The sequence below is a fragment of the Erithacus rubecula genome (genome assembly GCF_903797595.1).
Source record: "Erithacus rubecula genome assembly, chromosome: 8".
NCBI classification, from domain to species: domain Eukaryota; kingdom Metazoa; phylum Chordata; class Aves; order Passeriformes; family Muscicapidae; genus Erithacus; species Erithacus rubecula.
The window spans coordinates 9,810,089-9,832,953 of record NC_136659.1 but is presented as its reverse complement, the minus strand read 5'-3'; the positions used below and the strand labels follow the sequence as shown (position 1 = coordinate 9,832,953).

The 22,865-nt window shown below is 41.6% G+C and overlaps 1 protein-coding gene across 2 annotated transcripts; it reads left to right on the top strand.

Moving 5' to 3' along the window:
- Positions 1-65: 65 nt before the first annotated feature.
- Positions 66-15,976, top strand: GTF3C3 (general transcription factor IIIC subunit 3). 2 transcript variants are annotated; one of them, XM_079311424.1, is made up of 19 exons: positions 74-285; positions 1,128-1,230; positions 2,306-2,517; positions 2,879-3,002; positions 3,435-3,626; positions 3,873-4,038; positions 4,559-4,706; positions 5,684-5,756; positions 6,779-6,865; positions 7,866-7,969; positions 8,565-8,736; positions 9,156-9,358; positions 9,933-10,034; positions 10,638-10,773; positions 11,410-11,647; positions 12,005-12,195; positions 12,806-12,930; positions 14,176-14,328; positions 15,236-15,976. In XM_079311424.1, exons 1-19 carry the CDS (start codon positions 187-189, stop codon positions 15,356-15,358), a joined length of 2,751 nt encoding a protein of 916 aa, XP_079167550.1. In that variant the 5' UTR covers positions 74-186; the 3' UTR covers positions 15,359-15,976. The 2 variants fall into 2 exon arrangements, 1 of the variants encoding a protein (XP_079167550.1); XR_013774954.1 differs by lacking the exon at positions 10,638-10,773 and having other exon boundaries at positions 66-285.
- The last annotated feature ends 6,889 nt before the right edge of the window (positions 15,977-22,865 follow it).

The following is a 22,865-nucleotide window of genomic DNA, read 5'->3' as shown; positions in this document are numbered from 1 at the left end:
AAACCCCTCTGCGGTAAAGCCGCCCATAAAAGCGATAAAAGCCATAAAGTTGCCCAAAGAGCCGCTGTGCCCCTGCCCTCAGGCGCGGCGCCGCCCGGAACTCGCGCGGGCGGGCGCGGGCAGCGGCGGGCGCCATAGCGGGACGGACGCGGTGCCGCCCTCACAGCGTTCCCCCGGGCCGGAGCCATGTCGGGCTTCAGCCCGGAGCTCATCGAGTACCTGGAGGGGAAGATCTCCTTCGAGGAGTTCGAGCAGCGCCGCGAGGAGCGCAAGAGCCGCGAGAAGGTGAGTCTGCCCCGCCTGGCCGCCCCACGGCCCGGGCCGCCACCGTCACGGCAGCACCGGCAGGGCGGGGACCGCTGCGCCGTGTGTGGAGGGGCTCACGCTCTCCGCTGCTGCGAAATGCCAATTATTTGCACCCGGTAATTGGTGCTTGGGGTCGCGGCGAGGAGCTGCTGTGGGTATAAACTGATCCACATTTTGCTGCTACAGCTCCCCCACCAGTCTGAGATCTAAGGGAGAGAGCCGGTGCGGCTCCTCGTTTGACTTCTTGGCAGCAGTAAAGATAGGGAGACGCAGTTTTGTGTCCGACACTGTGTAGGCGGTGTGATTAAAATAAAAATATGTATGATTTGTCGGAGTGTTGCAGTTCTTTTTAACTTTGCTATATTTGTGTCAAAGTGCTACTGAATTTCTGCATTTTTTGGTGTTCAGAGAGCAAATTCAGCAGAGCTCAGCTGTCGTGGAAGGATAAGTATTATCCTAGGGCAGCATGCTTACCGGGTTAATGAGTGCTGTTTTGATATTTACAGGCTCCTGAAGGATTTGTCATACTGAATTTTATTTTTCCAATACAGTCAACCATGTCATCCCACCTCACTGTAATGCCAAATAAGCAATGGATTTAGTGTGAACAGTCACCATCTGAGTCACCCCACATTGATAAAAATATAAATGTCTTGAAAGCAAGTAATACTGGGTTTTATTTAGTTAAAAATGCAGTGCTTACCCCACCTCTTTCACTGCAGGGCAAAGGCTGGATTGCCAAATGGTTACTGTAAATATATGAGGGAAATAAAAATGGGAGATACTATAAAGGTCATAATTTGTATCTTTGGTGTGTGTAGGATGGCGAAAATGCATCTGCTGAGGAAAATGAAGAAGATGTAGAGGCTCCATCTTCATCCAAAAAAGCATCTGGGAAATCCCAAAGTCAGGATGAAACTGATGGTGGGTGTTTTTAACATAATCATTCATGTTTAAAAAGGCACTGGAAGAATTTGCTCTTTGATAATTGACTTCATAAAAATCTGGCTTCATTTTTCTCCTTCTGGTCTGTGAAGGGACTGAAATAAAAGGGAAATTAATTTAATAATTATGGGGTTTTTTCAGATGGGGCGGGAGAAGGAAAGTTTTGTGTTTAGGTGCTCAATATCCAGGTCAGAATAAAAGTAGCCAAATATATCCAAGTAAAAAAAAAATAACCATAAACCCAGTTGTGGTCCCCAAATCCCTCTCCTATATAGGCAATACATAATAGATTTGTTTTTCAGTCCCAACTTGATACTGTGGTTGTTTTTTAGTCAAGTCTTCAGCTATCCAATCCCCCAGCTCAGACCTTTGAACCTTACATATTTAGAGTTTTGTATATAGATCTCTGGTCAGTTATAACCCTGAGTTCACTTCATAGTGAGAAATTGTAAATAAAAAATGGTAAATTTCAAAAAATATATGCTTTAAGCATATTTATTCAGAGTACTTAGCATCCTTTTCCTACTTATTTTAACGAATTCTGCTTTTTCTCCGGAGAAATGCAAATAATCTGGATTTTTCATTTACACATATTAAAATTGTTGTCCTGGATGAAATAGTTACAAAATCTTGTTTTCAATTACTTCTAAAAGTGGTTGCTGGATTGTTGTATAGTAGAATTCTCTGCTCACTTACAGCCTCTTCAGCTGAAAAGCTTATTGCAGCTAGCCAGCTAAGTGCTTGAAAATTGCTTAATATTCTTCTGGATTCAGAAAAATGTTAATTAAACTGTGGCTTCATTCTGTGTGTTCCTCCCTGCTTTCATTTCAGATACCCAGAAGATTTTATAGGCTGGGCCTTACCAAGCATTGGTGATGAATAATGCAGAGCTTTAAAACCAAAGAGACTGTTGAAAGTTTTTCTGCCTTTCTGCAGGCAGCACTCATACAGAATAGCTGCTTTGAGTGGGCTGCTGTTTTCTCTGCACTTGTCCAGAGAAGCAGCATGTCCTCTTCATTATAGCACAAACCTGCTTTACTTCTTTCTCAACCAGGAGAAACAGCAGATGGGGTCAGTAAATCTGTCCAGCGGGTCTTTGCATCCATGCTTGGGGAAAATGAAGAGGAGGAGGAGGAGGATGAAGAGGAGGAAGAGGAGGAGGAAGAAGAACAAGAAGAGGAAGAAGAAACTACAGAGCAGCCTACAGCTGGAGATGTTTTTGTTTTGGAGATGGTTCTTAATCGAGAGACCAAGAAAATGATGAAAGCAAGTATTTAAACTTTCGTGTAACTTCCATTTCTCCCCTGACCATAGTGCATAAATGCCACTTGGTGTGACTTTGAGCAGCTTACTGAGAAATTTGCCTGAAAACTGTTCTATATAGTATAATCCTACTTGTGCTGGTGTTTGTTATGCTGTCTTTGTTTATTATAAAAACACTGTAGTTTACTGTTCAGAAATCATGAAATCAGTTCTCCCATGACCATTAGCAAGTCTTTTGGTCAGTCATTCAATATTGCTAATACTTAAATAGCTTGGTGTTGGGTGGTGTTAAGCACAACAGGGTGTCTCCTGAATTTGGGCACCACTGAACCTTGGTCAGAAATAACATGCCTTTTCCATTTAGGAGAAAAGACCTCGCAGCAAACTTCCCCGTGCCCTGAGGGGTCTGATGGGAGAGGCCAACATCAGATTTGCTCGAGGAGAGCGTGAGGAGGCCATTCTGATGTGCATGGAAATCATCCGCCAGGGTATGGGAGCATGGGCAAACCTTTGGGCTTTGAGGGTAGGGTGGAATCTCTGTGTGCAGGAGGAGGATTCACAGTAAAATCAGAGTCAGGGTATAAGGAGTAGAATTAAGAATATATCGTGTACTTCTTTATTTTTTTTTGCTTATAGAAAGAAACTAGCATCCCAATTCTGCAGAGGTCCAGGCCTTGGCTTAGCTTTACACAGTTTGCTTTTACTGTCTTTGGACACAAGGTATAAGCATGAGCATGACTTGCAGTGAAGAATAATACTATAAATGGCTGTTTTTAGATTCAGTCAGGCTGTTCAATAATTTGCAGACAGGATTTGGAAACTAGAAGTTCTGATAACTGTTCTTTGAGAAAAGCAAGTTATTTGTTTGCAGTGTGGATTTTAAACAATAAATCCTAGTAATTCTTTTTGTCTTTTCACAGCTCCTCTTGCTCACGAGCCATTTTCCACTCTTGCCATGATCTATGAAGACCAGGGTGATATGGAGAAGTCACTACAGTTTGGACTGATTGCAGCTCACTTAAATCCTAGCAATACTGAGGAGTGGGTTAGACTGGCAGAAATGTCTCTGGAGCAGGACAACATTAAACAGGCTGTTTTCTGCTACACAAAAGGTAGTGTGGGATACATTTTAATAATTTCAAATTAATGCTAGGCTGCTAATGGAAAGAATTTTGTTTGCTTCTCCTTTACTTTGATTCAGGATACCTGTGTCTCGACTTGGATAAAAGATTAATGAATCTGTAGTATAAGATGCACTTGCAAAACCTTGTGCATGTCCATTGACACAAATCAAGGAGATGAGTGTGAAATCCACTGTTGCCTTTTCCTAAGCTCCTCCTATGCTGCTACTTCTGCAGCTCTGAAGTACGACCCGACCAACGTGCGCTTCCTGTGGGAGAGGTCCAGCCTGTACGAGCAGCTGGGGGAGCAGAAGATGGCCATGGACGGCTACCGGCGCATCCTGAACCTGCTGGCTCCCTCCGACGGCGAGCGCTTCATGCAGCTGGCCCGGGACATGGCCAAGTGAGCTGGGTTTGCAACTCTGGCATTGCCTTGGCCACAGGAGCCTCTGGGAAAAGTAGTCTCCCACAGTAGTTTGTATTACCTTGTCAACTGCTTTCGTGTGAAGAGCAGTTACTGGCCTGTTTCAAAACACTTTAAGGTCTTTTCATTTTCACATTTGGGAAATGTATCAAAAAATGCAAGGATGTGTATTATAGCAGCATTAGTGAAGGTTTCTGAAAGCAGGTTAATGTGGGACATGACTGATGCCCGACTCCAGTGGGGGAGACTGTGATGAAAACTCCATGTCCTAGCAAATGGGAGAAAACAAATTATTAATTATTTGAAATACATGAAAGTTTTCGAAAGTTGTAAGGAAAGGAAAAGCAACCCCTTTCTCTCTTTTTTAACATCTACTTGCTAATGAAAGTCTTCACTAATAAGCAAAAATAAGAGGAATATGAAAATCCTTTTGCTTCAGTTCAAAGTATATGTTGTCTGGTATGTGAATTACCTGGTATAGCCTATCTGTATTTTACAGGAGTTACTACGAAGCCAATGATGTGACCTCTGCTATTGAGATAGTGGAAGAGGCCTTTACCAAGCACCAGAGCCTTGTGTCCATGGAGGATGTTAACATTGCAGCTGAACTGTACATCTCCTCCAAACAGTACGACAAAGCTCTGGCGGTACGGACAGTTCCGTGCATTTGGGTGACATTTCCAGCACTTCTTTGCCGGCCAGAATGGGGTCTTGCTTCTGTAAAGACAGAGCTCATCAGAAACACACTGCTTGCTTATTAGTTCTGTAGTAATTAGCATTTAAATTGATGGTTAGATGGAATTAATTGAGGGCTGATAGATTTGTATGTTGTTTGAGGTTTAAAAGTTCGGGATCCTTCCTCTCCTTCTCTGTAGTGACCATAATCTTAGTAGTCAGAGGAGAGCTTCAGGTTGATTTTGTGAGTAATACCAGCAGAGGTTATTCTGAGTGGAAGGTTAAAATCATGACACTGACTGCTCTGGTGGTTCAAATGCAGATTGTGATTTATCTAGCAGACTTGTGTTACAACTAATAATTTATGCATTAAGCACTGAGCATGCATCCCAGAAAGACAATACATCTTAACTCTCAGGCATCAGGAATTAGAAAATATTGCTTATCTGGTCCAAATTTGTTAAGTCTCAGTTTTGAGGCATATTTCTAACTTGATTTGGTCTGGCTTTGAGAGGAAGGATGTATTTGGCCATTGTCATCTTTTCCAAGATAGATTGAAGAGACACTGTAAATTGGGCCTTCTTGTGAACATTCTTATTTGTTTATATTAAATTACTTAGGGTTTTTTCCCCCCTTTCTTTAGATTTTATTCAGCTCTCTTTCTGTCAGAGGCTGCAAACAATTCCTCTGATCCTTTTTTGCACTTCTTCCCTGCTTAAACATCAATCACTCACTTTTATGTACACAGCATTTAGCTACTGGATTTATTAAAACAATAGAATTGTCGTCACAGAGTCATTTTCTGGGCTTTTTTTGAAGGTTCTGCTTGGGTAGATGAACACAGCTTTTCCTCTGGTAACTTCTGTGATGTCTAAAACTGTCACATAGGTTGATTGCTCCATTTATGCTTTAAAACTTTGAAATGACCCAAGTTACTTTTCTGTTTTAGGTTATTACAGATTTTACAGGAATTGTACTTGAAAAAAAGGCACCAGAAAAAAGTGCAACTGAGGAGAAGAAGGGTAAGTAGCTGTCAAGTGGTTACTGTGACCCTGCTGTTCATGTGAAATGACATCTTTACTTTTTCAACTGCTGGGTATATTTTGCTGCATTGTTGACAGGCTTTTCTGTATTGAAATCCGTGGGTGCTCATAGTGAGTTACATGGCCTGACCTCAGCCTGCTGTATGAAGTTAGTCTGGTGTTCCCATAGACCTGCTGACTCACTGAAGACAAGGGCTGCTCTCCAGGCAACTTGGAGGCTTTTTAAGGTTCTAAACAGTCCTCTGAGTGTTTACATCAGACTAGCTATTTCTACCAGCTAAATAGCTTCTAAAAAAAAAGACAAAAAGATAAGCTTAGTGGCAACTGTGCTCAAAGATATGAACCTTTGACCTAAGAGTAATTTTCTTTATACATCCTGTATCTATTATTAACCATCTAACTGAAATGTAGGGATACTAGCTTGTAATTTAATGAGGTAGGTTGTCTTTGAGAAACCTGCTTGATCAAAGTCATTTAATCTGAAAATGTTTATTTAGGCTGTAGAATGGACACAACACACCAACTCCATAAGCAGACAGTCTGTTTTGTGATTAAAGTGGTTATTTCAACAATCTGACCCAAGCCTAATACAGGTATAAGAGATTTCTGTTGGCTTTTTGCTCTGATTGTAAAAATACAGTTGATTCATGAACAACTGTTCTGATGGACACTTTCAGAAGATAATTTGTTAGAACTCTCATGAGTCTAGGAATTAGAAAACAATATTTCCAGGTTACCTCATATGTGCCAGTGGTTGAGAGAAAGCTTCTAAAATAGAGCTTGGTTCTCCACCCTCTGTTGCTTTGTAACTTCTGTAACTGCCTCTTGCTCTGCTGTCCTTATTAAACAAAACAATACAATGCAAAAAAAAAACCCCACACCAGAAAAGCAGAACTCCAGTCCACTTTTCAGAGTAAGCTGCCAATCATTTGTGGATTCAAAGGCAAGTAACTGTTGGCTTAGCTGGTCCTACTGGTTAATCTGATAATCTTTTAAAAAAGATACAGGTGCAGCAGTAGAAACTCAGGAAAGCCAGGAGGCAGTGACTGACGACCAGAGTCATCCAGTTGCTGAATCCAGTGCTCCAGGTAAGTAATTTATTTTTTGAAATTTTAGACAAGTCTGTGAACTGATGATATGGTTAGGAACCAGCTTGCAATCATAAAACAGCTGGAGATTTCTAACAGCACAGAGACAGGGCTTAATTCAGAAAAGGATTATTTGGTACTTTTCTTCTTTCCCTTACTCAGATCTTCCTTCTAACCCAGCCAGATAAGTTGTCATCTGGTAGAAATATATCACTAGGGGAATAGTTACCATTGTGCTGGGTATTGCAGTGTTCAGAGAATGATGTATTAGTTTGCATGTTGTGATTTGCAGTAAAGGGATGTGGATGTAGGTGGTAAAAGGGAAACCTTAGGTTGGAAATCAGTTTTCTCAGGTTTTAGCAGTTACTCTGAATGTCTATTGTAAGCATTGAAGTCAAGGAGAACTTAGGAGTTAAGGGGATATCATGACTGTATGTGAAGGGTCTGTGATAATGGAATTTTATTGTCATGGGTAGCTGCTGCACCTCATGTTTGCATTTTGATCAGGTTGGATTCAGCTTACCTGTTGTGTGAAGTTCTGTGGTTAACTGTGTTTAACAACATGTTCAGGCAGTGCCTGGTACACAGGACTTAGCAAGGGTGAGAACCTTAGTACAGGGTATTTTCTTCAAAAAAAAAAGAAGAGGGTACAGGTGCATAAATTGTTAAAGGAAAGCTTTATTGATCAAATACCTCTTAGGTATGCAAAGGATCTAAGCACATGCTGTGGAGTCCTGCTGTTTAAGTCGCTGCAGACTGACAGCACTTGGTACTTCACCTGGTATTAGTCTCAGAGACAGTAGGAAGACGTTGCTCCATCTCTTGGAAAAGGTAGAGAAGGAGGAAAAGCAGGGCAGACAAACACTTGCCAGAGCTGATAAGAATGTTTTCTTAGTTCCTGAGCATGGCCTGGAGGGGATGTGGTGCTTGAGAAGTGCTTCTTAAAAAAGTGCTTTTTAAACCTCTGGGTTCAGAAGGAAATTCTTTTACCTTGTCACAGCTGTGGAGAAGGTCAGCTGCTGCATACCTGAGGGTGTTCCCATAGACATCACAGTCAAGCTGATGGTGTGCTTGATTCACTTGAACATCCTGGAGCCACTCAGTGTAAGTGAAACCACCTCACAAGGGGGAGAATGTTCTAAGAAATCACAAAAGCAAGTAATTGTTCCTGTTTTCATAGACTGAGGTGGTTGAGGGAGCTGTGAAGATTCTTTTTGCTTCTCTCCCACTCCGAGCAAAACCTCACAGGCCTATAATAGCTGAAATAATATCTTTGCCATTAGAAATTATGCCAGTGTATTGCTCAAGCACAGTAAGTCACAGCCTGTGTGCTGTGACAAGCCCAGGATCATATTGCAAAGTTACTGAGTACTAAGGAGCACATTTTCACTTTGTTTTAAAGCTATACTAAATCTGAAAACTGTTCTTTCATAAAGAACAGTTCTATCTGATGGGCATTTCAAACCACTGGATGTCTGAAACATCTAGAATAGAAAAATGGGGCTGCTTCAGGAATTCTGAATTTCAGATCTTTTATTTTTCACTTCTAAACTGACATTATAAATAAACAAAGTATAGTTCAGAATGCAAATAGAATAATAATCATAGGATAAAAATATAAGCTTCCAATAAACATGCCTTAAAGAAAGGTTCTCATTGATTATTTGTGCTTTAAGTGTTTGTATGGTTTTTCCTAAAGCCTCTTTTGACTACTCTGGTGGAACAAAATCCAGAAGATATGGGTGACTTGTATTTGGATGTCGCAGAGGCTTTTCTGGATGTTGGAGAATACAACTCAGCCCTGCCTCTCCTGAGTTCCCTTGTCTGTTCAGAACGATACAACCTGGCTGTGGTGTGGCTCCGGCACGCAGGTGAGAAGGGGCAGGACTGCTGAGCATGTGGGACTGAGAGATAATGCAGTGCTGAGCATTGCCAGGGACCATTATCCAAGATCGTGGGGCTTTTAGATTGACTGGTTGAACAAGAATTGGTATTTGCAGAATGAAGTTTATTGTAACAATTCCATTGATCATTTTTTTTGTTGTTCTTCACATACACTGAAATTTAGATCAGCTGAAAGTACTTTATGTTCAGTTAAGTGAAGCAACATCTATTTTGCATTTTATCCTGTGTCAACTGCTGATGATTGAAGCTGGATGCATCAGTGCATATATCTGAATATTTTCACTTAAAAATACATGTTTGGGTTGATTTTATTCAAGAAGTTATGTTAATTTATTTGCAAACTTTGAAATCTTCTTTTTCTGCTACTTACTTATGACATTTCTAGAGTGCTTGAAGGCTTTGGGACACATGGAGCGTGCTGCGGAGAGCTATGCCAAAGTTGTAGATCTTGCTCCATTGCATCTTGATGCAAGAATCTCACTTTCAACACTCCAGCAGCAGTTGGGCCGGCCTGAGAAGGCTCTGGAGGCTCTGGAACCCATGTATGACCCAGATACACTGGCTCAGGACGCCAACGCTGCGCAGCAGGTGGGCAAAGTGTTCTGTGCTTCCATTTAGGGTGTGTTACTCTGCCAGACTGTGCTGCTAGTCCAAGATATTGCCATAGGACTAGGGATTCAGACTTATCTCCCCATGGGGAGCTTGCAGAGCACAGTGACTGATGCATTGCAGCATAGAGACATGTCCTCCAGACTTCTTTCCTGACCATTCTCTCAGCATTTCCCCAGTCCCACCTGATAACTTTGGTGCAATGCACACGGTTTTGGCCACTGAGAGCCAGTCCTGACTCTACATCCAGCTGATCAGCTGTTGCTATATGTGAGCTACTTGGTTTGGCCTCTGATTGTAAGCAGAGGTTCTGAATCCCCTCTCTAGAAGCACCCTCACCATAGGTAAGGGTCACACCAGATTTCTCTGAAATTGGAGAACTGGGAACAGTAACTCCTGAGAGCAGTTTAGGGAAAGCTTACCTGCTGCTGTGGATTCTTACAGCTTTCAGGAAGCTTTTACAATCCTATTAGTGCTGTACCAAGTCAAAATTGTTTGTTTTATAAACTCAGTCTGTGCAAGAGGTTGAATAATAATGTTCACTGTTGTCCAGGAACTAAAGCTGCTCCTGCATCGCTCCACGCTGTTGTATTCCCAAGGCAAAATGTATGGTTACATTGACACATTACTCACAATGCTGGCAATGCTGCTGAAGGTAAGCCAGTCTCTCCAGATGCACTGTAAGAAATTGGACAGCTGTGACTTGGGTCAAGACAAACAACAAATGAAGTAGTTGATACTGGCTTCTATTTCAACAATTTTATTTTTAATTTCCTTCTTTATTATTTTCTTGTGATAAAAGGGCAAAATAAAAATTTATTTAGCCAGTAAATACAGTGGTAGAGGTTTTGCATTAACTGATTTTTATTTATTTATAAATAGGGAGTGAGTTAAAGGAATATTTAGACCCCCATTTTATCCACCTGCTCAGTACCTTGACTACTGTATTACTGGTTGAAGAACTGACTATCCACAAACTTCTGAAACTGATAGAGAAAAGCATTGTCCTTCTTATACTTCTATGCAAAGAGTCTTGATTTCAGTATACCCAGGGTATCTTGGTTTTGTGTAGCCCAGTTTGCACTGGAGCATGAGACAATGCAGAGATGATATTCTTGTTGGGAATGTTCTTTCTGATGACCTTGCTGTATGGTGGTCACAGAATGCTTTGGGATGCAAGAGGGATTGGCTATAAAGCTGCCTTTGACATGGGATATTACATTGTAATCTGAAATGCTGCCCTTAAATTTGTTTCTAGGTGGCAATGAGCAGAGCTCAGGTGTGTTTGATATCTAGTTCCAAATCTGGAGAGAGACACCTCTATCTTATTAAGGTGTCGAGGGATAAAATTTCTGACAATGATGACCAAGAGACAGCAAATTGCGATGCGAAAGGTAACAAATCACAGATTGTTTATTAAAAATAAAGCAACAAGGTGAACTCCATAGTTCTGAAAAATGATAAAAATCCTCCTATTTTGCATGCTAAATCCATGCAGTTCATGTTAACACTGCATTATTTATAGGGCAAAGAAGGCAGAAAAACTTAAGGGAACAGTCCCCATTCAGAGAAAAATAGTAAGATTACAGAATAATTCAGATTGAAAAGGGCCTCAGGAGATCTTGTGGCCAACATTCTCCTGAGGGGAAATACCATACACACAGATCTAGAATGTAATGCAAATACATTGTAAAAGTGGTGTGGTTTATTTAGATGGCCCAGGCTTGGCTGAGCCAGAGTACATGTTCTTAAGCACTGCTTGATAAATTGGGGAGAGGAACTTCATTGGATTCATACAGTATGTTTACAGCTTGAACTGGGTGTATTGCTTGCCCTTTGTTCCCACTTTGTGAGTGTTTTTTGCTTGTGTTTTATGAACTGTCCTTAAACTGAGAAAAAGTAAATACTTCATATTAGCTGTTAGTGCTATGACATCTTTGAAAATACCGGTTTGATGTATGCATCTGTTTTGTAAAAAATTATCTTTCTTGTTCTAATTCTTCTCAACTTTCTGGCTCCAATATTTTTAGCAATTTTTGCTGTTCTCACAAGTGTTCTGACAAAAGATGACTGGTGGAACCTCCTCCTGAAGGCTATATATGCCTTGTGTGATCTCTCCCGGTACAAGGAGGCAGAGCTACTTGTGGATTCCTCACTGGAATATTACTCATTCTACGAGGACAGACAAAAGCGCAAGGAGCTGGAGTACTTTGGGCTCTCTGCTGCAATTCTGGACAAGAACTTCAGAAAAGCTTACAACTATATCAGGTGGGCTAGCCAGAAAGCAGAGCAGTCTGTGCCATAGTCACTCCACTGAGACTGTGGTCACACTGCTGATGCTACTGCTGACGTAGGCAGGCTGATGCTTTCCAGCCTTGGCTAAATGAGAGAAGGCTACTGAAACTGAAGGAACTTTCCAATAGCCTCAGATTCCAAAAATACACAATACAATAGGTTTGTTGATTTCACCGTAACCATTGGTTCTGTTTTTCACTCTCATCTTTGACTGACCTGTTTGAGTTTCTATTCTTTGTTATCTTCTCTGAACTGCTGAGATTTAATTGAAGATAGAGTATATACTACAGAGCATACTTACTAATTTCTTGCACACTTCTCATTTTGTAGAATCATGGTCATGGAAAATGTCAATAAGCCCCAGCTGTGGAACATCTTCAATCAAGTCACTATGCAGTCCCAGGATGTCCGTCACCATCGCTTCTGTCTCCGCCTGATGCTGAAAAATCCTGACAATCACGTGCTGTGTGTCCTCAACGGGCACAATGCCTTCGTGTCTGGCAGTTTCAAGCATGCTCTTGGTAATATCTTTCATGCTCTAATACCAACAAATAGAGCAAGTGAAAGTTTATAAAAAGAGACTGATTTTTTTTTAACTCAGAAAATTACAAGTTAACAATGCTAGTCTGGTGCTTTAATTATTCTGGACACAAATCAGAGCATTGCTGAAGGGTTTTCCTAACAAAAATTAAGTTGGCATGTTTCAAGTTTAGCACACATTGCAAATATAACTAACATGCAAAGATAATTGGAGGCTAATGATGATAATAATGACAGAACCAGCCCAATTTAAACAGCAATACAGCTGGTTGCATGTTATAAGCAGGCCTTTGAAGTAAACTTGCTGCTTTCAGTCAAGCCCTCCAAATGTCACATTTAAATCCCAGCAAGGAGCATGTTTGCTTTCTGTGTCTGATCATTTTCTGCTTCTGATCTGCAGATCACAATCTGCATTCTTCCTTCAGAATCCAGTGGGTGCTGAAAATACAGTTTTCTTTCTTGTTTTTTCCTGTGTTGTATTAAACTGTTTATTTTAGTTCACACTTCTAATTCAAATATTTTCTTCCTTGCCCTTAGCTTTGTAGGGAATGCTTTTCACAACCACATCTCGATTAATTTATTTGCTTTTAGGTCAATATGTGCAAGCCTTCCGTGCAAACCCAGATGAGCCTTTGTACAGTCTTTGTATTGGTCTGACTTTCATCCACATGGCCTCTCAGAAATATGTGCTGAAAAGACATGCTCTTCTAGTACAGGTGAGGCAGTGTGTTTCTTTTTACCCACAGTGTTTCCTGGCTTTGTATCTTGCAGATGGTTATGGCTACAACACACTCTGTTTAAATAATTTTTTGTCATTAAGATGGCATTTCTAAAGAGAGAAGTGGCAAAACAGCACAGGTGAATGTGCTTCTTAACTATAGTTACACCATCTGAATCTCCTCATGGGTAAAGGTACCTTGTTACTCACCTTGATGTTAACAGCTGCCAGCTGTTTGTGTAAGTATTACATCAATTTAATTTCTTGGTGTCTGTTATCTGAATTTTCTTTCAATTTTTTTTGGCCTGCATTGCTGTAGAGTTGAATCTATGCCACATGCCTTCACAGATATGTCTCATAAACTGTATTCTTGAGGCAAATTTTACTGGCTTGGAGTGGTTTTTTCCCCCATCTTTTCCACTTTTAGGTGGAAAACACTCTCTTTGTAAAGATCTTGTGAGCTCCAGTTTAGCTACCTTCAAATTTTCAGCTTCCTTATTCACATTTTTCTTTTCATCTGCAAGATCCAGTTACAAACCACGGTCTGAGTAGTCTCAAATAGAATCTTGAAAGTAATTTCCTCTACTTTACACCAAGTATTTCATTAACTTGAAATACCTTTTAGTTCCTGTGGCTGCTGAGCTCAGTCAGCACAATATGGTTTAGGATCCTGAGCTTTCATGACTTCTAAAATTGCTAGAAGGCTGTAACTTGCACTCATCTTGACAAAAGCTACAGGTCCCCAACTGCTGTAACACAAAACCAGTTATGATAGTGTCTAATTTCGAGACATTTTGAACTTGCAAACTTTGACCTAATTTTCATTTTTTTATCCACTTTTTTTCTGTAACCAGCTTGCCTTTTTTACAGGACTGCCCTGTTCTCCTTTTATAACGTTCTTGAGCAATGTCCTATTTATATTAGCCCCTGGCAATACAGTTCTCAGCTCTCTCTCTTCTCATTTCCTGCTTACTATACTCAATGATTTTACATCATTTCTTGCTGCTATGGTAGTTAATTAGTAATTCAGCCAGAGTGACCTTCTGGTGACCTAAATTATGATCATTAGCTGCTTGTGTCTGAACTAATTCCTCATATTGAAGGAAGTACCTTCTCTGATTACCAGCACAGCCCCTAGAAGGAAGGTCCTCTGTTTACAACAGAATCATCACACTCCAAAATGGTAAGAAAACAAAATGCTCAGGATGGGAGGAATAAGTTGTGTGCTCGATTTCTCTTACAGGGATTCTCCTTCCTTCACCGCTACTTGGACCTGCGTGGACCATGCCAGGAATCCTTCTACAACCTGGGCCGTGGTCTGCACCAGCTGGGATTGCTGCACCTGGCAATCCACTATTACCAAAGGGCACTGGAACTTCCTCCCCTCACCTTAGAGGTACTGTAACTTTGTAAGTTATGGACACAGAATAAAGCCAGGAAAATGGGAAGAATTCCTTAGTCATAGTTAAAATAGGTACATAAAATCTCTGTAGTTTTGCCTCCCTCAGTTTCTGTTTTAATTCCTTGTCATTGGAAACCAAAATTTGATTGTCACCTGATAATGTATTTAAGCATGTGTAAAGTTCAAAGATATATGAATTTGAAGGATTTACTCATAGGCTGAAGCAGCAGCAAAAAGGATTGCTAAACAACTTTTTCCTGGTTAAGTAGCTGGCCTTTCTATGTATTACATGCAATGAATTATAACTGGAAGTTCTGTGTACTCACCCATGCTCTAAAACAGCCTGCTGGAGCAAGATGGACCAGTATTAGGAATGCTTAATTGCATCTGAGCCATAGCTTAATTCTAATTGATCTGTATTGGATCCTAATTGACATGTCATACATTTACAGGTCTGGTCTGTGGAATGGGTAGGTAGAAACACTGCAAGTGTGTTTAGAAAACTTTTTACAAAAAGAACTGTGGATGTTAATCAGCCCTGGGAGTTCAGAGCAGCAGTCTTGTGACCTGTAAAAGATGCAGGCAGTGTTCATGTTCTTGTTGGAGAAGCAAATACTTAGCATACAAAGACAAATTAAGGTAGTACTTTGCTGTTTTATAAGCTGGCTATTTAACTTACAGCTAATGTTTTGAGTGTGAAATTTTATAACTTTGGTGATGAACAACATGATGTGGAAATTACTTAGAGGGAGAGCACAATGAATACTTGTTCTGTTTTCATACAGCTGAAAGCCTTTACTGGCCATGAATATGTAATTTGATTCCACTGTAATGGCTCACACGTTTCAGTTTTATGCTATTTTTGAGTATTGATTATTTTTTTAAACCGTTATTTTTACAGGGAATAGAAACGGATCAAACGGACTTGAGAAGAGATACTGCCTTTAACTTGTCACTCATTTACCAGAGCAGTGGGAATACCAGAATGGCTCAGAAGATGTTGTACACCTATGCAGTTGTGTGATGAGGTTTGTGCAGGTGGAATTGATAACCTTTGGATTGACCTTTTGCATTATGCAGTGCTGAGGAAGCTAGTTTTAACTACAACTTTTTCTGCAGAGGGTCAGAGACATGGCTGGTGCTGTGCTGTGGCTTTTTGGACTTCTGCCATTTGCACTGCATCACATGTGGGTGAGAGCTGGCCATCCTGAGCACACCCCTGACGTGCTCACAAGTGGCTGCTTTTAGCTCTTCTCCTTTGGTGCACTGCTCTCTAAATATATTCAGTCTTGTATATAGAACCAAACAGTGAAAACCGAGGCCTAGTGTGATTTGCTGAGGCCTTTTGGGGAGGGAAATGTACAGTGTACAGTATTTCAACTAAATTACCATTGAGGTTGCTGAAGAAGCCAAATTCAGTGGTGATGAGGGTATTTTAATGTGCAGCATTAAGTTACAATAATGTGGAACCATCCTAGAGGATGAAGAATTCAGTATTTCAAGATCTTTAAAATATTCAGAGTTTTCTAGGAGTTCATATTCCTAGCAGTTTTTGTATTTGAAGGGATTGATCTTTGTTTTACTGAAATAAGTGTAACTTTTGTTCTTTTTGTGAACTTGTTAATAAAAATTCTGAGGTTAATGATGTTTACTTATTCTCAGCTAACATATATCCTACTGAACAGGACAAACGTAATGCCATATGGCACCTACCTGATTTTAAGCAGCACAATTTAATGAGGCTCAAGTGTGTTTAGCTCTGCTAGTGTGCTGATCCACCCCTTTGTCCTCACAACAGCCACTTGCCTCAAAGGAGAGAGGCTCTTGTATTAGTCTGCAGTCCTACCATATAAATTACAGTTAAGGGCCAAATTTTGGGAGAAGCAGGAGGAGGCAATTCCAGAGTGTCCTTAGGCTACCCCTAGGCTCTGCAGGCATGTCAGACTTTTCTCCCTACTGTACTAAACAAGTATGACAAATAACATGTATAGGTGCCACAGAAACATTAGTGCCATGGGTCACAGAGGAGGTGGTGAGCAGCTCTGCTGAAGCAGGTCAGAGTGCAACCCCATCTGTCCTGAAGCCAGGTGGTACTGACACCACATGGAAGATGGTGAAGATGAGCTGATCTGTGGTCTTGAAAACTGTCCATGCTGTAATCATCTTCAGCATATCATGATGTAAGTTTCCTGCTCTGACTACTCTTTCACCTGTGTGTTCCACAGTAGGATAGGTTGAACAAATTCCACTAATTCTTACAAAGGTAGGGTGATGTGTGGTGCAACATCACACACACCTAATGAATTCCTTCTATGCTCCTGAAATAGCCCAAAGCTTATGTTCTCTCATGACCCAGATATCATCTTCTATTATAAGCAGCCAGTCCTGCCAGTTCCTCCCTGCCCCAGTCACGTCAGCATCCAGCCACAGGCACATGACTCTGTCTTCAGTAATTCACCTGAGCCTTCTGCAAGCCAGTCTTTGTTTTGGTAGCACCTGCTAGGCTTTAGTCTAAAGCTGGTGAAAGAGAAGGGATAAAAGCAAATATGTAGCCTATTAACAGTGTACAGTTTATAGTGATTACAAATAAAGAATAATGGTTTTGTTGTAAATAGTAATTTTCCTATCGGCATCATAATGTGAAGAACCTGAATCAAAAAGACAGTGTGAGAGGTCTGAGTTAATTCAAGTCAGCTGTTAGGGTTTAAACAAGAATTCCAAGGTTCCCTATCAATGGGTGCCCTGTAAGCTCCTTTCATCTGCAGCTGGCCTCAGAAATTCACACCTAACTGTCAAATCAAATGAAGTACCAGATTCTTCCACACCTGGGTGCTAGCAGGGAGTCTCCTGGCAGCAGGTGATGCTCTCTCAGGGCTGGGAATCACCAGTCAGGTGAGCTCATTTCCTGCATAGCTCACCTGGGCCCCCAGGGGTGAGCTGGAGGCCTGGTCTTTGCCCTGTGTATCCAGGGAGGTGTGAGGGGGAAGCTTTTCCTCCTGGGAAAAGATGCACTATTTTATGAAGCTGATGAGTCTTTGGGAAATCTTTGCTATTACTAAAGAAGAGATGAAGTTTTAGCAGTTTAATACTTGGCATCTCTAAAAAGTTAATTACATGGCTGTACAAGAACTAATTATGGAGAAGGCTGAGGAACCTACCCAAAGAAGGTAAGCATGGTTTTCAGAAGGGTGTCTGTACAGGACATGGACAAGGGAAGATGAACCACTGACATGGAGCTGAATGCAGAGGAAAATAGATTAGCTGTTAGCTATCAGATCAGTGTTTGCTTAATGAACATCAGCCAAGTATGTAGTGTGTTCAAAACACCTTTTGTAAGTACAGAACAGTCTCTTGAAGCTTTCCTGTACCTGGAATATTTGCTGCTTCAGTATGTCTTTTGGCAAAAGAGGAGGAAACAAACTAAACCTGAAGAAGTCTGCTCTCCACCCGAGTGTAAGGAATTACAAAAGAAAGTCTAGAAAACTGGAATCCTGACTTGTAACAGCCTGCCAAATACCACTCAGGTAATTTTTCTTTGCTTCCCTCTTTGAAATCAATGTGCTTGCTTTTTTACCTGCTTTTTTGGAGCTGCTCTTGGCTCAAGGTTTTTCAAGAACTTGTACCTACAGCCTGTCCAACTTAGATGTCAGCTACTGGTGAGTTGCTTCTAGACCAGTTGTGATCTAAGCAAGGTGTTGTAATTAGAGCTGCACAGTGATTGTGTGCTGTGTTCCACATGTGAGGGGCAGGAAGAGCCCACCCTTCACATCTTTGTCCTGAACACAGGAGTAGGAGCTCTGTGATGCTCTCTTGCTATGCTGTGAAAAAGAGTTGCCCCTCTCTTAGATGGGTGGTGAAATCAACCTGGGTCTCCAACACAGCACCAAATACAGGGGCCTGGGGAGGAGGGGAAGACAGATGCCAAGTGCCACAAACTCCTGAGAAAGGGTGGGCAGACTAACTTCACATGACAAGTGCTATAGAAATACTCTTTTGCTATTGGGATCTCTTTCTAATCATAGAACATTACTTGGACTGATAAAGCAGCATGTAAGACCTGAGGCTGGGGATCTTTGTTACTTTTTTTACATTTTATTTGATGCTGGTTCATACTCTATAAAAACATCTAATTCCTTTGATTTTCACACCAAACTACTACCGTAATCCATGCAAGCTATAATAATTTGGATATTGTGATACAACAGTGCAAAGACAAGGTGATGCAAGGACAAATGACTCTGGGGGCAGGGGTGTGGTGGGTGGTTTTGCATGATGTCACATACAGTGGCATAACAGCAGGACAGGGGACAATTTACTTGGCCACGACACTTCTGCTTGGTTGGATAAGAGAGTTATTTTGAGCCTGGTAAAAGCAATAGGCTGTGGGGGACAAAAGTTCTTTCTACCAACCCCACTAAGCTGAAGTAATTTATAGAAAAAAATTTTTTTTTCTTTTATAAGTGTGATAAATGTCACTTAGTTTCACTTAGTTGGAAAGGACATGTGTGCACTTTATATTCAGAAGATTGTAGCTGAGATTGAAATGGCTACTTGGTGCATATGCCAAATTAATATCTTGTTATCCAGCTTTTGCACTTCAGTTTTGAACGAGATGTGACACAATAGCTCAGCTTGCTTTTAGTTCAGAAACAAAACAGCATTGTTTGAAGTGGAACACAGAAGGGAAGTGACAATGTCTCTTTACCCAGAGCAACTATTTTTTTTTTTTCTCTGACTTTCATAGCAGGAGAAGCAGGAATCACTTTTAATTTATTTTTCCACAGAAATAATTCCAAGGTAACAATTCATTTAGTTTTAATCTATGTACAATGTCTTGGTCACATCCTACTGTCACTACCATCAGGACCATTTTCAGCTTTCTTGCTTTCTTCTACTCATTACACATTCTGTGCTGTTTGAAGAAAGGTAGAAATCTTTCTACCACTATCCCAAATTCTATAACACTGGTCACATGAAGTAAAGCTTTACTTCCTGCTTGTTTTTCATTATCACCACACTGTGCCTCCCTCATTATTATTTAGTAATTTTTAAAATAAATTTCATCTGTTTCCAATCTTTCAACCAATTTTTGCCCATCTATTTTGTTTTAATGCCCCCTGGTGGGGCATTCTGCTCTTTTAACACATTAAACAAATTAATTATCCCAAATCCTAGAGGTGTACCTTGACTCCCAAAGGCAGTATGAGCAGAACTGAAGAAGCTTTGATACAGAACTCTCTTACTATGTGTTTGTTACTACACAAATAAGTAGAGAAAATAAATAAGCACTTCCCCCAGGTGATGTACCAAAGAGGTCAGGCTAAACAACCTTATTTTAGATTAATAAAAGCCAAGTTTCCCCTTTGAGGTGCAAAATAGGATGCTGGGAGGTACTTGTACTTTGTCACAGGTCAGTTTATTCTTGCTGACAGCTCTGCCAGCACCAGTTGCACCTGCTGCTGGGCACACTGGGGCAAAAGGAGCAGAAGTCACCACCTTGTAGAAAAACCAAGCAAAAAGCAATAACAAAAAAAGTCCTCGGTATATAAATTGCTTCAGGTACAAATTTTCAGTTATATGAAACATTAAAACAGATTTAAAGAATCAAAATGTCCAAATGGCAAAAATTCCTCCAAGACCAGCTTATTTTTAGGAGCAGCTGCTCAACTTAGTACAATTGTCCAGATGGCCACAAGAAGGCCACTGTCCTAGAAGCACAGCCAACAGAAAGGGAGAGATGAAAGAAACCTTTGACAACAGGCAACAGAGAAGCAAAAAATAAGTAGAATAAGAAAGCATGGACAGAATTAAAATAACTTAGTAAAGAATACCACAAAAAAAGTGTGACATTTTTAAATGTTCTGAATGCTCTATTGATTCATATTCTTTATCTTAAGGAACATGACAAAAGCGTTCTATGTCAAGCAGAAAAAAGATATCAATGTTACAGACTAACTACTGTAGAAATGAACCTTTGCTTATCAAATGACACACATTCAGCACATTTTAAATAATTCATTTTAGCAGTGTGATGGTAGGACCTTATCAGTAGCTAAGTGTTTCTTAGGATCTCAAGTATATGAAAGTGGTTATCACATCCAGCACTCTAAAAACTAAATGGTAAAAGCATTGGTAGCACAGTATTGCTAAGCTTTTATTCAGCTTTTCTGGAACTAGTCAAGTATCCTAGGTGACTGAGACTAGTGAGAAATAATGGAATTGGAGCAAGTTAAAAATCAGAAGTGCCAAATGCCAATGAAGAGGGAAGTGATAAACCCCCTCTTTTACTATCTGCTTTCTTTGAATTCAGTTCCTTTTCTGTCTGCAGCCAGAACAACACTCTACATGTGTTTCAGCAGTGTTTCACAGCTCTTTCACTGTGTATTTTCTCCCACACCTGCTACCCTTTCCTGCACAGGGCTCATGGCTGAGTGTGTAGCCAGTGTTTCTGGGATCTCCGAGTGGAAATCTTGTGTAACTTGCTCCAGATGACTCTGCCTTGGCTGGGGAAGAGGTGGAGGGGAGGATTGGACTAGATGATCTCCAAAAGTCTGTTCCAGCTGTGGCACTGAAATGATTGAAGCTGAGAAGGAGGAAAGCCTGAGTTACTCTGTGTGTGCTCCTGAGGGACCTGCAGCAGCTACAGCTGAGGCACAGCCATGGTGACCACTACAGAGCACTGCTCCTGCTGCCTTCCCCCTCACATAATCATGGCATGGCCTCAGTTGGAGGGGACCCACAGGAATCATCGAGTCCAACTCTTAGCCCTGCACAGGACGCCCCAGGAATCCCATCCTGTACCCCAGAGCAGAGAGTTCTTGAGCTCTGCCGGGCTTGGTGCTGTGGCAGCTTCCCTGGGGAGCGTGTTCCTGTGCCCAACCACACTCTGGGTGAAAAACCTTTTCCTGACATCCAAACTAAACCTCCCCTGGTAACTCCAGCCACCCCTCGGGCCCTGTCCTGGTCACTACAGAGCAGAGATCAGTCCTGTCCCTCCTCTGCCCCTCACGAGGAAGTTTTATCAGCAGTGAGGTCTCCCCTCAGGCTCCTCCAGCTGAACAGACCGAGCGCCCTCAGCCGCTCCTCACACGGCTTCTCATCATCCCGGTGCTCCTTTGGATGCACTCTGTAAGCTTAATGACTTTTTTTAATTGTGGCGCCCAGGAGTCAAAGTGAGGCCACACCAGCACAGAGTAAAGTGGCACAATCCCCTCTCTGGATGGGCTGGCCATGCTTTCTTTCATCCCCGGCCCGCTGCATCCCCTCCCGGGGGCCGCGCCCGCCCAGCCCCTCAGGAGGGAGCCCGTGGGGCAGGTGAAGGGACCTGGGCTGGCCCCGGAGCCCCTGGCAGGGCTGTGAAAATGCGCTTGGCCTCCATCCGGTGCTTAGATGGCGCTCGCAGTGCGCTGTTTCGCAGCAGAACACTGCGAAATGAGTTAAAGCCTTGGGGCTTTAACTCCGGCTTGCGGCGTGTGGAGGCTCGTACGGTCCCGGCGAGCTGCGCCACAGGAGCCTCCTGGCCTGCAGGTTAAGGGCTATTTCACACGTGTCTAATTTATTGCATATCAAATGATATGCAAGAGGGAATGACTGGACCTGGAACACAGTCAAATTTAGATTAAGTACTAAGAAGAAAACTTCACTGAGGTGAGGGATGAGGCTTTGGCACAGGTTGCCCAGGGAGGCTGTGGATGCTCCATCCCTGGAAGTGTCGAAGGCCAGGCTGAACAACATGGTCCTGTGGGAGGTGTCCCTGCCCATGACATCATGAGATGATCTTTAATGTCCCTTCCAAACCAACCCATTTTGCGTTCAGTTTGGGCCCTAGGCAAGCATAGTGTTTTATATTTATAGTCATATGGCTTGCAGTCATGTAATACGGATACACAGATTGGCAATGGTACTCACTGTGAATCTGAGCTGTGGGGCTTTTAAAATTGTACCCTTTTGGTACTGAATTTCTGCTTTATGCAGAGAGGGAAACTGATTTTGTAACCTTCTGTTTAAAGCATATAGCTGTGAAAGTAAGTGGTCTTCTGTCTGAAGCAGGCAGCAAGCAGTAATGCTATAACTATTAAGCATTAGATGGTCTGGAGACTCAAGCAAAGATGTTTAAGCTGTCTATCCTAGAGATTTAGAATCTCCTTTTCACTTTTGGCAGCTCATATGGCTTCTGAGGGACATCCATGTGTGACTCAACTCCTGCCATGCATTGAACAGGGACCATGAGCCACTAATTCCCAGCTGAGGATTTTGCTCAGGATCAGCATGCAATGTAAACACCATTGAAGTACCATTCAGAGACCTATTACTTGGGCTCAGCTTTTCCTGAAGCTTCTGAAATGTTGAGGTAATACTACTGATATGTGTTTGGGGTGAACTGTTTTGTAGGGTATGTTGAGATGCTGTTATTAAATATGCATCTGGAATGAAAAAGTAGATTTCTAAAAAGAACTTGAAGTCTGTCTGTAGATGGCAGCAGAGAGGAGTGATATTTATTAGGACCTCTAAATATGGTGACTGTGCATTTA